This window comes from Panthera pardus, unplaced genomic scaffold, assembly GCF_024362965.1.
Source record: "Panthera pardus isolate Hobbes unplaced genomic scaffold, ASM2436296v1 HiC_scaffold_13, whole genome shotgun sequence".
Taxonomy (NCBI): domain Eukaryota; kingdom Metazoa; phylum Chordata; class Mammalia; order Carnivora; family Felidae; genus Panthera; species Panthera pardus.
The window spans coordinates 199,469,405-199,486,536 of NW_026526688.1; the positions used below are offsets into that span (position 1 = coordinate 199,469,405).

The window sequence follows — 17,132 nt, forward strand, 5'->3', positions numbered from 1 at the left end:
GAGGGAGGGAGCCAAACCATAAGAGACTCTTAAAAAACTGAGAATAGAGAAGCCAAGATGGCAGAACAGCATGGAAGTTTTTTGTGTCTCTCGCGTCCATGAAATACAGCCAGACCAACACTAAACCATCCTACACGCCTAGAAAACGGATTGGAGGATTAACACAACAATCTGCACAACCTGAATCACAGAATTCAGCATCTAATCAAAAACTCAACAAGGAAACAATGAATTTGAATGACACACTGGACCAGATGGACTTAACAGATATATTCAGAACATTTCATCCTAAAGCAGCAGAATATACATTCTTCTCCAGTGCACATGGAACGTTCTCCAGAATAGAACATATACTGGGACACAAATCAATCCCAAGTAAATACAAAAAGATCGAGATCATACCATGCATATTTTCAGACCACAGCGCTATGAAACTCGAAATCAACCACAAGAAAAAAGTTGGAAAGGTAACAAATACTTGGAGACTGAAGAACATCCCACTAAAGAATAAATGGGCTAACCAAGAAGTTAAAGAGGAAATTAAAAAGTATATGGAAGTCAATGAAAATGATAACACCACAACCCAAAACCTCTGGGAAGCAGCAAAGGCGGTCATAAGAGGAAAGTACATAGCAATCCAGGCCTTCCTAAAGAAGGAAGAAAGATCTCAGATACACAACCTAACCTTACGCCTTAAGGAGCTGGAAAAAGAATGGCAAATAAAACCCAAAACCAGCAGAAGACAGGAAATAATAAAGATGAGAGCAGAAATTAATGCTATCAAACCAAAAAAACCCCAGTAGAACAGATCAATGAAACCAGAAGCTGGTTCTTTGAAAAAGTTAACAAAATTGACATACCACTAGTCAGTATGATCAAAAAGAAAAAGGAAATGACCCAAATAAATAAAATCAAGAATGAAAGAGATCACAACCAACACATCAGAAATAAAAACAATAATAAGGGAATATTATGAACAATTATACGCCAATAAAATGGGCAATCTGGAAGAAATGGACAAATTCCTAGAAACATATACACTACCAAAACTGAAACAGGAAGAAATAGAACATTTGAACAGACCCATAACCAGTAAGGAAATCAAATTAATAATCAAAAATCTGCCAAAAACCAAGAGTCCAGGGCCAGATGGCTTTCCAGGGGAATTCTACCAAACATTTAGGGAAGAGTTAACACCTATTGTCTCGAAGCTGTTCCAAAAAAATAGAAATGGAAGGAAAACTTCCAAGCTCTTTCTATGAAGCCAGCATTACCTTGATTCCAAAACCAGAGACCCCACTAAAAAAGGAGAACTATAGACCAATTTCCCTGATGAACATGGATGCAAAAATCCTCAACAAGATATTAGCCAACCGGCTCCAACAATACATTAAAAAAATTATTCACCACGACCAAATGGGACTCATACCTGGGATGCAGAGCTGGTTCAATATCTGCAAAACAATTAACGTGATTCATCACATCAATAAAAGAAAGGACAAGAACCATATGATCCTCTCAATAGATGCAGAGAAAGCATTTGACAAAATAGAGCATGCTTTCTTGATAAAAACCCTCAAGAAAGTAGAGATTGAAGGAGTATACCTCGAGATCATAAAAGCCATATATGAACGACCCAACAATAATATCATCCTCAGTGGGGAAAAACTGAGAGCTTTCCCCCTAATGTCAGGAACAAGACAGGGATGTCCACTCTCACCACTGTTATTCAACATAGTACTGAAAGTCTAGCCTCTGCAATCAGACAACACAAAGAAATAAAAGGCATCCAAATGGGCCAGGAGGAGGTCAAACTTTCACTCTTCGCAGATGACATGATCCTCTATATGGAAAACCCAAAAGATTCCACCAAAAAAATTGCTAGAATTGATTCATGAATTCAGCAAAGTTGCAGGATATAAAATCAATGCACAGAAATCGGCTGCATTCCTACACACCAACAATGAAGCGACAGAAAGAGAAATCAAGGAATCAATCCCATTGACAGTTGCACCAAAAACCATAAAATATTAGGAATAAATCTAACCGAAGAGGTGAAAAATCTATACGCTGAAAACTATAGAAAGCTTATGAAAGAAATTGAAGAAGACACACAAAAAAATGGAAAAAGATTCCATGCTCCTGGACAGGAAGAACAAATATTGTTAAAATGTCGATACTACCCAAAGCAATCTACATATTCAGTGCAATCCCTATCAAAATGACACCAGCATTCTTCACGGAACTAGAACAAATAATCCTAAAATTTGTATGGAACCAGAAAAGACCCCGAAGAGCCAAAGCAATCTTGAAAAAGAAAACCAAAGCAGGAGGCATCACCATCCCAGACTTTATTCAAGCTGTAGTACAAAGCTGTAACCATCAAGACAGTATGGTACTGGCACCAAGAACAGACACTCACATCAATGGTGCAGAACAGAAAACCCAGAAATGGACCCATGAACGTATGGCCAACTAATCTTTGACAAAGCAGGAAAGAATATATCTTCAGCAAGTGGTGCTGGGAAAACTGGACGGCGACATGCAGAAGAATGAACCTGGACCGCTTTCTTACATCATACACAAAAATAAACTCAAAACGGATGAAAGACCTCAATGTAAGACGGGAAGCCATCATAATCCTCGAGGAGAAAGCAAGCAAAAACCTCTTTGGCCTCAGCCACAGCAACTTCTTGGTCGACACGTCTCCAGAGGCAAGGGCAGAAGCCGGCAGGCGAGGGAAGTGACAAGTGTGGTCGGGCAGGACCACAGATGACGGAAGGCACTGGGGGAACGAGAGGAGAGAGGCAGGCCAGCCGGGTCACAGCCAGGAGGTGTGGGGAGGGACGCCAGGGCAGAGCCAGGCAAGGCTGTCTCACTTGGTCTCTGCTAGGACTCTGTGAGGCGCTGATACACGCATGGGCCATCCCAAGTTCAGAGAAGTTCAGTCACTTCCAGAGGAGACACATCTCCAAAGTGGCCGAGCGAGGAGTCAAATCTAGGTCCATTTGAGACCGAGTCTGTGCTCTGCTTGTGGCCCCACGTTCTGTCCTCTGAACACCAGCTTAAGGAATGGGGAGGATTTATTTTTGCATCTTTGAAAGAAAACGCTGAGGATCGCTTAGCTGGGACGTATCGTAACAGTTCTTACGACATTACTTAAACCACAGCCAGCAAAGACATTGCCCTGCTCACGGGCCAAATCTGCTGGTAGCTTCAGTCAATAGTAAGCGGTCAAGAACGATTCTGAGGCCCTACACAGGCCCAGAGGGAAGGCGTGGGCTGATTGCTGAGCAATGTGGACCCTGGACATGGAAGTGGAGGGGCCAGTCCTGTGCATGTGACAGGCACAACAGCATAATGGTCACGGGGGGCAGTCGTTTCCTCTGTAGAGGAGGTGGGTGGGGGGCTCAGTCGGTCGGGCGTCCGACTTCGGCTCAGGTCATGATCTCACGGCTCGTGAGTTCGAGCCCCACATCAGGCTCCGTGCTGACAGCTCGGAGCCTGGAACCTGCTTCAGATTCTGTGTCTCCCTCTCTCTCTCTGCCCCTCCCCGACTCACGCTCTGTCTCTCCAGCTCTCAAAAAGAAATATCAAAAAAAAAATTTAAGCCTGGTTAATTAACCCATGCAACTTGCCTCAGGAAACACCTCTCCAAAAGCCAGCCAGTGACGGCGGCAGAGGCAGTCCAGAGAACACGCTAGAACACGCACGGACATCTCGTGCGCGTGCTTCCGGGGCTGATGTCAAACCGCTCCCACCTGTACCTGGAGACAAGACCTGCGTTTCACTGATAAATCTGGTCGTCTGGCGGTGGATGAACCGGGGTTCACTAGAAACTCTGCCTTTCTGTACGTGTGAAATTTTTCATGACCAAAAATTGAGACAATAATAAAAATAATAAAAGTACATATTTCTTCAAACCTCTTTCCCCCAATCCTGCCTCTCTCTAACCTAAGTAACCAATCCAGCTTTTCGGGTGTGGACATTGAGCCACGGAGGCGGAGGTCTCCTCCGCCAATACCTGACAGCGAACTCCGCTGGGAGTGAACCCACGTCACGTGTTTAAGGAAGCACCTGCCGCACATCGCACGCTCCGCCAGCATCTCTAAGTATGTTCACTTTCCCTCCCTGACCTAACACACTCTGCTCTCACCTTGCAGAAACTTCTTTCTGAAAGCCTGGAATCCTGCCGAGGTCCGGTTTCCAGTCGACCCCCTGATGGAGAGGCCGGTTATGTTGTCAAGCAGGAGCAGATCTGAGAGGTTGGTGGCCACGGGGGTCCCGGCGTTGACCACAAGCAGTCTCACCTGAGCCGTCTGCATTTCGCTCTGCCCGGACACCTAGGACAGGAGGTGACACGGGAGCAGATTTACTGGTAAGTCCAACCTCCTAGGATAACCGCCCCCCCCCAGAAAGTCCAACCTTCCTAGTATGACCCCCACCCCCACCCCCGCCAGCTCAACTTTGTACTCGTCAGGTCTCCAGGTGGAGGGAAGGGCACTACGGTCTCACTGGGTCCTGACAACATATCAGGTCTGACTTCAAAGGCCCCAGGAGTGTCTTGACTCATGCTTTGCTAAGCTGTTGCTTGGTGGCCATTTCAAAGGGAACTGGGACCCTGAAATGCAGCGAAATTACTCCTACAGAGAAATGGCAAAAAGCATATTGAAGCACAGAACCGCAGTCAGTCTGGGGACATTGTGGCCACCGGCATCACCAAGAAAAGCAAACAATGGCTCTTGCTCCCTTGGTCATTTTGAAGATCCAGCCCAGCCCCGGGGACCTGCCCAGAGCCTCTGACTGCCATCTGACCTCCAGCAAGGAGCAAGCCCGTCTCCAGCCTCCCGGCCAGTCTCCCCCATGCAGGCAGGTTCTGCTTGGCCATGGGTCTAAATGGCTCGGCTGCCGGAAGCTGCCTGGCGGCCCATGCAGCTGGGCTCCCCGCCTGGCCTCTGCAACCTTGGCCTGTTCCCACTCTCTAAGCTTTCCCCACCACCCCTGCCCTGCCTTCAGCCAGACCAGCTGGAAACGATGTAGGAGCTGAGGACGGAGGGAAGCAGTGTATGTATACACATAGGTGTGCATGCATGCACAACACACACACACACACACACACACACACACACACACACACACACTCATAACTGCATGCATACGGCAGAAACATCTCCACAAAGACTTAGGAGAAACTGTTTGCACCAATCATATCCAGGAAGGGGGGCAGGACAGCTGAAGGTAAAGATAAAACCGGGCTTGTGCAGTAAAGGGTTAACCTTGCAGGTCTGGGCGGCCCAGACCCTGCACACTAGAAAGAAAGGACCGCCCCTTGACCAGCTCCTGGTTGGTTAACCTGTAAAGCCCTTGGACTTTCCTATCTGAGAAGCGTATCTGTGTGTACCTGTGGCCTTGGGCCACACCAGGCCGTCTGTGCTAACAATATGGCTGGAGGCGGGGGCCTTACGCCAAGCTCTGTCAAGGTGACCTCCGGAGGGGCTGGAGGCAAGTTCCTGAGGTCAGCCACTGCACCCCTATGTGATGGACCCGCAATAAAAATTTGGATGTCAAGGCTCGGGTGCGTGCTTCTGGGGGACGATGCTTTGTATGTGATGTCACACATGGGTGCTTTGGAAAATGAAAGCACACTACCCCACAGGGAAGGACAGTGGGAAGCTCCCACCTGGTGTCCCAACAACTCTGTCCCATGTGCCTTTCACTTTGCTGACTTTAACCTGTACCCTTTTGCTGTAATACATTCTGAGTCTAACAGCTTTTCTGAGTTCTGATGAGTCCTTCTAGTGAATCATGGAGACTGAGGGTGGTTGTGGGACCCCCAACACAACAATAATGTGAAATGCTCACAGGATTCATAAGGATCAAAGACGTAAAAAACACCAAATAAAAATTTTAACTGTCAAGCACCCTATCAATGTCAAAATCTGAAAGAAAATACATCATTCTTTCTTTCCCGTTCTAAACGATCACAGCACAGGGCGCCTGGGTGGCTCAGCCGGTTAAGCGTCCCACTTCGGCTCAGGTCTCGATCTTGTGACTCATGTGTTCGAGCCCCGCCTCAGGCTCTGTGCTGACGGCTCGGAGCCTGGAGCCTGCTTCAGATTCTGTCTCCCTCTTTCTCTGCTCCTCCCCCACTCACACTCTGTCTCTCTCTCTCTCTCTCCAAAATAAACAACAAAAACATTTTAAAAATTAAAAAAAAAAAATGATCACAGTGCATTTTCACTAACAGGAATTTAACTGTCACCAAAAACTCTTGGTCCTGGTTCTACCTATAAAACTGAAGATCACTTGTATGTCATTTCTTCACTCATGGGTCCAGACACAGGTGGATAACCCATGATTGGCCAGTCCTTGAATACACAACTCTACCAAGATGCGATGTGGTCAAAACCCAGCCATTTTCTCTTCGATACAAGCCACCTGTGAATACCTACCACTGCGCATTTCTGAAAAATCACTCCTTCCTCAGCAGTTCCTTGAACGTCCCTCGAGATGTCTCCATACTACGATAAAGTATGGAAATTATCAGAAAATGAAAATTATTACACACATTTAATAAAAAGTACAAGAGGTAAAAAATTATAAGCAAATAAATACATGAATGTACAAGATGAACTTTTAAAAGAGGAGTAGAGGATTACTTCTGGCAGTCTAATAACCGCCTTAAACGACCTTGAAGATTTTTTAAACTTTTTTTTAAGTTTATTTATTTATTTCGAGAGAGACAGAAAGAGAGAGCAGAGGAGGGGCAGAGAGCATGAGAAGGAAAGAATCCCAAGCAGGCTCTGCGCTCTCAGTGCAGAGCCTGACGCGGGGCTCGAACTCATGAACCGTGAGATCATGACTTGAGCCGAAGTCGGGCGCTTCACTGACTGAGCCACCCAGGTGCCTCTTGAAGATTTTTTAAAGAGAGTATTAAAAAGACTGGAACTTGAAGGCTGTGAGGAACAAAGAATGTGTGCGTGTGGTCACACCCAAGCTCTCTCCTAGTCTGGGGGCGCATGTCAACAACACCCGTTGTCACAGGGGGACAGGCAAAGCACGGCTGATGCTTTGACAGAGGGAATGTGAGCAGAGCCGTGGAATAATCTTATGAGGGCTGCTCACGCGCCCTGCGTGCCTCCTGGGCACCGGGTGACGGGGTCCGCCAGCCACACACAGCAGGGGCCAAGGGGGCTCGGATCATGGGGTGCTGGGGCAGCCTCTGTGAGCTGATCCACCATCAACACAGAGAATCCACCCAGCTCGGGCCTCCTCCAGCTCCTCTGCGGCTTTCCTGGGAAATCCCAGAGGAAAGGCAGGGCCTGCCCACCACATGCCAGCCATCACTGCCCCTCATAATCACAACCAGTATCTGCCCGTGTCTGCCCTTGGGATATCCCTACCCCCCGACCCCGGGGACTGGCTTCCAAGATATGGGCACATCCTTTAAACCAAACGGAATTCTGACCTCATTCACTGGGAAGCTTCCCTGGGCCACACCTCCCGCTCTCTGCCCCGTCCACCTACTTCCTGCAGGGGGACCACTATGTGCAAACTAAGGCAGCCCTCAGTGATACCAATAATCAGAAGAGTGGCCATTAGTTGCCAAGCCCAGCCACACGCCCATCCCTTTACAGACATGGGTTCGATCTCCCCCATTTTACAGACGAGGAAACTAAGGCTCAGGAAGGTCGACTCACTTGCCCCAGGTCACAGGGGCAGGAAGCTTGGCCTCCACCCCGGCCGTGTGACTCCACATCCTGTGATGCTTCCACACGTACACCCCCTCTCCAGAGCCTGACCCTCTCTTTGTACAGAGACAAAGACGCAGAGAAGGGAAGTCATGTCCCCGAGAAGGTGCAGACAGTGTGCCTATGGCATCATCCCAGCATCGGCCCAACCGGGTCCCTGACCCCAGGGGGGCTCTCCGTCCGCCACCTCCCCCAGTGCCTTTGACACGCCAGCATCCTAACAAGCCTGAGAGCCCTCAAGCAGGCACCTGGCTTTCTGTTCTTCTCATCCTCCAACGGTATTGCCAGACACGGCTTTTGAGCATATACACGCCGGAGGGGTGGGAGTACAGACGTGCGACTAGGCCAGGCCACAAGTCATCTGTTCCTAGTGACACAGACTGCAAAGAACAATGATGACCACTGTGGGGGGGTGCGTGGTGGCCCCCCAAAAAGGAGAGTTCCCCATCCTGACCCCTGGAACCAGCGAATGTGACCTTCATTAGAGAAGGGGTCTTTGGGGGCGCCTGGGTGGCTCAGTCGGTTAAGCGGCTGGCTTCGGCTCAGGTCATGATCTTGTGGTCCGTGAGTTCGAGCCCCACGTCGGGCTCTGTGGTGACAGCTCAGAGCCTGGAGCCTGTTTCAGATTCTGTGTCTCCCTCTCTCTGACCCTCCCCTGTTCATGCTCTGTCTCTCCCTGTCTCAAAAATAAATAAATGTTAAAAAAAAAAAAAAGAAGGGGTCTTTGAAGATGCCACCAAGGATCTCAAGATGAGATCCTTCCATTCTAAATTTAGGTGGACTGGATTTAGGTGGCCCCCAGATCCAATGACAGGTGTCCTTATGAGCGACAGAAAAGGAAAAAGACACAGAAGAAGGCCATGTGAAGGTGGAAACAGTTGATCAAACACTTGATGGGTCAATTTGGCTGTGACACCCAGGTATTTTGCCAAACACATCCAGATGTTTCTGTGAAGGCAGTTTTTTTCTTTTACGTGAGATTAGCATTTAAATCCGTGGACTGTGAGTGAAGCAGATGACCCTGCAGAATGTGGGTGGGCCTCGCCCAATCAGTTGAGGCGTTAACAAAAAAGACCAACCTCCTGCGAGGAAGAGGAAGTACACACACACACACACACACACACACACACACACACACACACACACAATTTCTTATCGTTTTTCTGGAGAATCTCAATGCAGAGATTGAAGTGACGTGGCCACAGCCAAAGAAGCTACCAGAAGGTGGAAGAGGCAAGGAAGGATTCCCCTACAGCCTTTGGAGGGGGCGTGGCTCTTGCCCACTCCTTGATGTTGGACTTCTAGCCTCTAGAAGAGAGAGTGACAGAATATATGTCACTCTTTTAAGCCACCAGGTTTGGCAGTTCTAAGAAACTAATTCAAACACTTAGCAGGGGGGCCAAGAAGGGGCTCATGGCCGTGGCAGCCTGCTGCCCGAGCGCAGTGGCTCTCACGCCATCTTAGGTCATGAAATTGTAAGTGAAAGGCGGCCCTGGGGCACCTGGGTGGCCCAGTCATTTAAGCGTCCAACTGCTGATTATGGCTCAGGTCATGATCTCGCAGCCGTGGGATCGAGCCCTGTGTTGGGCTCTGCACTTGAATGTGGAGCCTGCTTGAGATTCTCTCTCTCTCTCGGCCCCTCCCACCTCTCAAAATAAATAAACTTAAAAAAAAAAAAAAAAAAGGCAGTCCTATGTGAGCCAACAAACAAAACAGAATGGAAAACGACAGCAGGGGCGCCTGGGTGGCTCAACTGGTTAGGCGTCCAACCTCCGCTAAGGTCATGATCTCACGGCTCGTGAGTTCGAGCCCCACATCGGGCTCTGTGCTGACAGCTCAGAGCCTGGAGCCTGCTTGGGATTCTGTGTCTCCCTCTCTCCAGCCCCTCCCCCGCTCGCACTCTGTCTCTCTCTCTCTCTCTCTGTCTCAAAAATAAACATTTAAAAAAATGGAATAAACCTTTTAAAGAAAAAACAAAAAACAAACAAACAAACAAAAAACAACAGCAGGGGCGGGGACTCCGACTCGGGTTCAGCCACTTTACCTGCGGGACCCTGAACACGTTTCATAATCTCTCTCATCCTGCTCCCTAAACATAGCACCTGTGTACAGAACTTGTAATGAGGCTCCAGTGAGATGATGCACAGACGATGCTAAGCCCAGGGCCTGGTGCAGTCAATACTCATTACACACTCACCATTACTGTCCCTAGCAGTGTTTCTGACAGCTGGCAGCCAATCGGTCCAGCTGAAGCAGAACCAGAGCCCCGCTTCAGAACCAGCAGCCCACGGCTCAGATTCAAACCTCCGATTCATCTCAAACACTCGACGTGGTACAGAAGAGAAAAGCTCTTTGGACTGAAAACTCGATTTAGTGAAAGAGAAGGACCAGACTTTTCTGAAGAACCAAAGCCCGTGGCATTTCCTACACCGTTGGCCCCAAACTGGTTTCTTGCCAACTTCTGGTATTTCTGTTGACGTACCAAACGCGTTACTTACCAGGCGCTGAGTTATAGGAGACTCTCTTTTAGACAAAGTCTTCTTGGGCCCCGAGGGGGTAAAAGCAAGCGTGGATGGAGTCCAGGGCTCACTGGAGGCCGCGGAAGCCAGGAGTGGGTTAAAGACCTCACTTTTCCTGCTGAATTTCCTTCCAAACGGTGCTCCCCCTGCAAAACAGTGATGCGTCTGCAGGGATGGGCGGGAAGGCGATAAGACGCAGGGACAGACTCGGGAGGCAGACCACACGTATGCGGAAGGCGCCTGAGAGGGGTTTGCTGAAAACGAGTAAGTGGATGAATGAACGAATGAATGACTTATCCTCTCTCTGCCGGGAATACGAGACAGGCTCATTGAGGGGCTATCGAGCCTAAAGAGAGTGTTTCACCAAGTGGGTGTGTGATACAAGGTACATTCCCGGGCCCCCTCCCAGACCTACCGAATCAGACCACCAGGCAAGGTAGGGGGCCCTGGGTGATTCCTACACACACACACGGCATCAGACGGCCCTGAGTTCGAATCCTGACTCCGTCACTCATCAGCTGTGTTCTTGGACAAGTTATCTAACCTGCCCGTGCCTCGGTTTCCCTAACTGCACAGTGGACAGGAGAGTAAGTCTCACCTCACTGGGTCCTCCAGATGACCTGTCTCCTGCAGAATGGGCCCCTGGTGAGCACCACTGATGGTGACTCTGGGGAGGACTGGCCACTGCCAGACACAGTGCCTGCTGAGTCACCCAACATGGACCGGGTCCCTCCAGAACTCGCCCTGTGTCAGTATGTTGACAACTCACAGGCGCCATGAGTAACAGAAACATCACTTAAAACACACTGGCTGGGCTGTCAGGAGGGGGTGCTGATCGGCTATGGGGCCCCGGAACACTCTGAGCCTCAGTCTCCCTCCCCTGGGGACGTGGCTAAAATATCCCTGAGATGGGGCTCCCTACGGAGCAAACGAGATGACAGGCTAGACGTGAACACGCTCAGGAGTAACCAGGGCTCGAAGCCAGAAATTCACACGTCTGCAGAATCGTGCGTTTTCAACGTTTACCTTCTATCCAGACACAGACTGGATTCTGATTGAGAATGAATTTCCCTTTCGGTCTTCCTTACAGTGTATGGACAGCAAGATCTTTACGAGTGCTTTCGCCAACTTTTATAACTTCAAAATACATGTTGGTATAAGTAAGCACTTGAACAACAACAACAAAAAAGGTGTGGAACTGGATCCTGGATAAAACTGGTAACTTTTTTCCCGGACAGCGTCTGGGGTTGAGTCAGGTCACAAAGTTGGAAAGGGGATGATGGCGAGCATTGGGGCCTCGCCACGGAAGGGACTGGGCGCCTTCCCAGGCCGGCTGCTGACTCAGGAAGGTCTGAATAAATCACACAGGTGCCAGCGGGACTGGACGCACGTCTCTGGACCCGCACCCAGTCCCTCAGGCTAAGGGACACATGCTTTCTCGGCAAACTTGCCGGACATAAAATCTGAGGCCACACTCGGCTTTATCTCTGGTGCACCTGTTCACGCCCCCGGCCCTCAGAAGGCCCAAACACAGGCTCTGATGAAAACTTGAACAAGGCGCTTCTGGTGTTGACAGACAGTAGAGAAGGAATCCGGGCCATACCGTGACTATCACCACCCAGCACATCATCGCTCAGTGGCCTCCCCCTTCTGGCCACCAGCACAAGGGACATCTGCACTGTCTATGCAGTTCTTGGGCTGTCCCCTCACTCTCCTGCCTCTGGCTGCCACACGCCTGGAAGCTCCTCCTTCCATCCCCTTGTCCTGCTAAACTGTCACTTCTCAGGACGCTGCTGGGAGCACCGGAGCACCTCCTCCAGGAAGCCCTCCCTGAAGCCCCTCCCAGGGATCTTACTGCTCCGTCCCCTGCTCTTAATGCAGTCTGCTCCCTCTCGCCCACAGACCTGCCTCATCAATGAATAAAAGGTTCTCTACCACTGCAGTGAGATCATCTCAACCTAGTTTACTCAAACGAAAACTGTATTTTGGAAAATGTAAAGTTGGCAGAGAGTAAACAAAGACCTGGGAAATACCTTTTAACTCCACAAGTGAGTGAGATCTGGGCAGCCCTGGTATGAAGGAGGATCCCCGAGGAAGGTGTATGTCTAATCTGTGCCGAGCAGACTCTGCTGAAAAGACAGTTTTGTCAGCGAGGCCCCTCCTCTTCTCAGGAAGCATCTTGTTCAGTCTGTGCAGACAAGCGGGGCCAGCCTGGCCCCCAGTCCATCCAAGTCCCCAGGAGGCAGAATGAGGCACAGAGCCCAGAAGAGTCCACCCACAGCCCCAGTGATGGGGCCGGGGACAGACACAGGACTCAGGCTGAGCCCATCGGTCGCCCCTAGAGCCCTTGCCAAGCTATTGAGAAGTCTTCCACTGCATAAGGGCTGGCTGTTACAGCTCCCCAAAGGCTCCTAGGGGAAAGTGGGGCTGAGATGAAAAAGAAAGACGTGGCCCGGGCACGCGGAGCCCCTGGATCTGGCCACGCCCAGGCTTGCACGGTTCAGTTACAAGGCCAGCCAGTTCTGTTTTCTGTAGGTGAGTTTCAGCTCAATTTCTGTCTCCTGATGTGGTGGGCTGACTAATGAATGACCCCTGAAGGTGCCCAGGAGCTAATCTAGGGGACAAGTAAATATGTCATCCTGTATGCAACAGGAACCTCCCAGATGTGATTAAATCAAGGTCCTGAAGATGAGGAAATCACCTGGACTATCCGGGTGGGTAGTAAATGTCATCGCAGGTGTCCTTAGGGAGGCAGAGAGAGCTGACAGGTAGAAGAGGAGAAGGCCACGGGACCACTGAGGCAAGACGCCGGCCTGCTGGTGCTGAGATAGAGGAAGGGGCCAGGACCCACGGACTGCATTGGAGCATAGCCAGAGAGGCTGGAAAAGGAGCAAACGTTCTCCCCGGAGCCTCGGAGGGAGCACGGCCTTGCCGACACCTTGACTTCAGCCAGCTAAACGGATTCTGAACTGTAGCCCTCCAGAACTCCAAGAGAGTAAATCTGTGTTGTTTTTAAGCCTCGAAGTTTGGGGTGATTTGTTAGAGCAGCCGCGGGAAACTCACACACCTGGCTAATATGCACATTCTGTATTCAATCAGACTCCTTTGGGGGAGACTCAGGACAGGCCACCTGACCCTGAACCCTGTTCTGTGCACTAGGGCTCGGCCAGCTGCTGGAGGGGCGACGCACTGCCCTTGCCCTATCAGGTCAGCGGATAACATGATATATTTGCCCAAGGTGGGCAGGTCAGTGGAATGTTGAGGCAGGTGGAGGCAAGAGGGCTGTGACTTTAAGTCTAATTCTCTTTCAGGGCCAAAGCAACGAAAACAATCAAGCAAAAGACAAACTTACCTTCGGTCTTAAGGCGAGAGCTTTCTACGTTGGGCCAAATCAAATGGGGCAAGTCCTAGAAAATTTCAAAGGCGAAAGTCACTAACCGAAGACCCTACTTGTAACAAGTGATTGAACGTCATTTTCGTAAATGGCTCACACAGAAAGGAGCTGCACTTTTACCCGGAAATCTGAAATAAATTTTTCTAGAGCAACCACCCCCACCAGGAGTACGGGATTACCTTCTCTTTCCCACAGAGACCATCAGCTCAGTCCTGACTGCATTTGGGGAGGCTGTCTGGGAAGGCAGCACCGTGTGGTCAAAATTTCAATGTACTCGGATAGACCTGAGTTCGAATCCCAGCTCTGCCTTTCGCCCACCCTGTGACACGGGCTGGGACTCCAGCCTCTGCCTTCCCACAGTCTTGCAAGTTCCTATGGAGTGGCTCGTAAAACACTCGACAGGGAGTCCAGAGAAGTGGGTTCTAGCCAGAACAGTCTACGTGCTGTGTGTCCTTAGCCAAGTCTCTCAGCCTCTCTGAGCCTCAGACCCTCATCTAAGACGTGAAGATCTCAAAGCCTCCTCCCAGCATGCTTCACCTTGCTCAGGGATGAAACCTGCCCAAACAGGGCCCAGCTAACTCTCCCACTCCACCTCTGTAAAACACTGGGCCCTGGAAAGGCCCAGACCTTTCTACCGTAAAATTAATAATAATAACAAAGCTGGCCTGGTTGAGCCCTTGAAATGGGCTGGGTCCCCTGCTGTGCACTCAGATGAGTTACACAAACAGTCTTCGGCACAAGCTAGTGAAGTGAGCGCCGTTCTCATTTTCCAGTAAAATCCCCAGACTCGGGGAACGGGATACGAAGGTAGATACTGAATGCGGATATTCAATAACCCACTTAACACTAATTACATATTTCATGAATAATTATACTTTTAACAATATGCTACATAAAGTATCAGGACCACCTATCATGTGGCAAAGTCTAGAAGGAGGTTCTGAAGCGTCAGCCTGGGTGGCCTTGGGGAAAGGGGTGGTGTCCCTGCGGGCCGGAGAGGGAGGCCCCCTTCTCTCCATGCCAACTGAGTGGTTTATCTCCTACAAGCAGAAGCACATGTCCATGTGTCACTGTAACAGCAGTAACAGTGACCGAGCGATGGGAGCCACCGTACAGGAGCTGCCCCGCACGCCTGCTCTTTTGGGGGTCTGCCGGGTCCCTCACACCCGACGTGAACGCGGTCCCCAGAGTCTCCTCGGACAGGAGTACGTGGCCAATACAGCCGCCAGTTCATAAAGTGCCTTCCACCAGGCAGAAGGAGGTACCCCTTCCCCAAGAGTCCTTCCGCCTGTCACTGTTGTGATACAGCAGTGTGGACGGAGTGAGTCTTTACCGCCACCCGGCAGGGGAAACAACCTCACGATAACAACACAGATCCAGGCGGCACACAGGGACCTCCTCCCAAAAAGTACAATACAGAAGGAGGAAGATGAGAAACACAAAAAGTGAGAATGATGGCCAACGCTACTCCAGCCAGGAGGCCAAGGTCAACACCAACAGCGGTAGGGCATGTTGATGGCATGCACCCAGACAAATCCTGGGAGGTGGCACCCTACGAAACAACGGACAGGACCCTCAAAACTGCCAAGTTCATCAGAAACAAAGAAAGTCTGAGACACCGGCACGACCAAGGGAAGCCTAAGGAGACAAGATGACTGAATGTTATACTATGGTGTCCTGGATGTAATCCTGGAACAGAAAAAGGGCATTAGGTTAAGAAGAAAACAGGGGCACCTGGGTGGCTCAGTCGGTTAAGCGGCCGACTTCGGCTCAGGTCATGATCTCGCGGTCCGTGGGTTCGAGTCCTGTGTGGGGCTCTGTGCTGACAGCTCAGAGCCTGGAGCCTGTTTCAGATTCTGTGTCTCCCTCTCTCTGACCCTCCCCCATTCATGCTCTATCTCTCTCTGTCTCAAAAATAAATAAACGTTAAAAAAAAAAATTAAAAACAAAAAAGAAGAAAACAAAAAAGCTCAGAGAGTCGGAATAAACTATGGACTTTAATAATAATATAACGATAACGGTATTAGTCCATTAGCGACAACAAACGTACTATACTAAGGTGAGACGTTAGCAAGGAAAGCCGGGTGTGTGGTCAGGGCAGATATATACGAACTTTCTGTACTATGCGCTCCATTTTTCTAAAATCTGAAACTGTTCTAAAACAGAAAGGCTATTAACTTACAAAATACACATCCACGAGGTCTCTAGAGTGGACAGGGGCTCCACTGTGCACCCAACACCCACGCATCTGCATGTCTGTACAACCCCTGCCCCCTGGAACTTTCCACCCATTCTCTCGCCAGGATTTGCTGCACGACAGGCTGTGCACTCGGCACCCCCAGGCGAGCACACCAGACCTGGCCCCTGACCTCACCAAGGGATGATGGTCTCTTTACCAACAAACATTTCCCCGCGAAGGGGCAGATTCCAAGGGGGCAAACAACCCATGAAAGCCCAGGTGCCAGGAGCCCCTGGCCAAGTATCCAGGGATCTCCCTGGCTTCTGGGTAGCACCAGCCTGGAGGGTGCCTCTCCAGGGGCTCCTTGGCCCCACGAAGCAGCCTGCTCTCACGGAGACGGTGCTCAGAAGGCAGCCGATAGCCCCTTTCAATGCCCAGCCTTCCCCTCCCTGGTCATCCCTCCCTCCAACATGGCAGCCCCTGACAAGGTCACCATGACCTCTACAAGGCTCCGTTTAACGGCTGGTTGTCCGTCCTCACTGCACACGACCCACCAGCGGCATCCGATATGGGAACGTACTGGCATCCCATCCTTGCTGTAACAACCACCATGAACTTAAGAGCTCAAAGCGACACACATTTATTACTTTATGCTTCTTGAGGCCGGAAGTGTGACGTGAGCCTCAACGGGCTAAAATCAAAGCGTGAGCAGGGCTACATATTTTTTCTGGAGGCTCGAAGGGAAAGTCCATCTCTTGGCCTTCTCTGGCTTCTGGAGGCCACCCACGCGCCTTAGCTCAGGGCCCCCTCCCACATCTTCAAGGCCAGCGGCAGCGGGGTCTCCTCATACCGCATCGCCATGACCTCCTTCCAACGCCACATCTCCTCCCCCCCCCCCTTCCGCCCCCTCTTCCATGTTTTAGGACCCTTGTGATTACATCAGCACCAGCCAGATAATCCAACGACCTCTCTCTCTTTTGAGGTCAGCTGATTAGTAACCATCAGCAACGTAAACTCCCCTTTGCAAGGTAACCTAACACATTCACTGGTTCCGGGATCGATGTGGAGGTCTTTGGGGGGCAATGCTCTGCCTACACCGAGCCCCTCTCTCCCTTTAGTGCTCTCCTCCCCTGACTTCTGGGTCGCAGTCTTGGTTGCCTTCCTGTCACACCAGCCACACCTTCTCATCTCCTTTGCTGGATCCCTCCTTCTTCCTGCCTAGCCACCGGCTCCAGGGCGCTGCCTTAAGGCCTCCCTCTTCCCAATCCCCGCTTCCCCCCAAGGTGAGC

The 17,132-nt window shown here is 50.4% G+C and overlaps 1 protein-coding gene across 7 annotated transcripts in view; it reads right to left on the reverse strand.

Moving 5' to 3' along the window:
• EVC2 (EvC ciliary complex subunit 2) overlaps positions 1-17,132 on the reverse strand; it is a 135,301-nt gene that overhangs the window by 115,492 nt on the left and 2,677 nt on the right. For 6 of the 7 annotated variants that reach the window (XM_019453730.2, XM_053901701.1, XM_019453732.2 and 3 more), the window contains exons 2-5: positions 13,623-13,677; positions 10,250-10,416; positions 6,453-6,521; positions 4,157-4,343 (exon numbers count right to left, since the gene is read on the reverse strand). In XM_019453730.2, the coding sequence (XP_019309275.2) occupies positions 4,157-4,343; positions 6,453-6,521; positions 10,250-10,416; positions 13,623-13,677 (478 nt within the window). Of the gene's footprint in view, positions 1-4,156; positions 4,344-6,452; positions 6,522-9,948; positions 10,208-10,249; positions 10,417-13,622; positions 13,678-17,132 lie in introns of those variants that run through there. The other variant, XM_019453734.2, reaches the window with a different exon arrangement.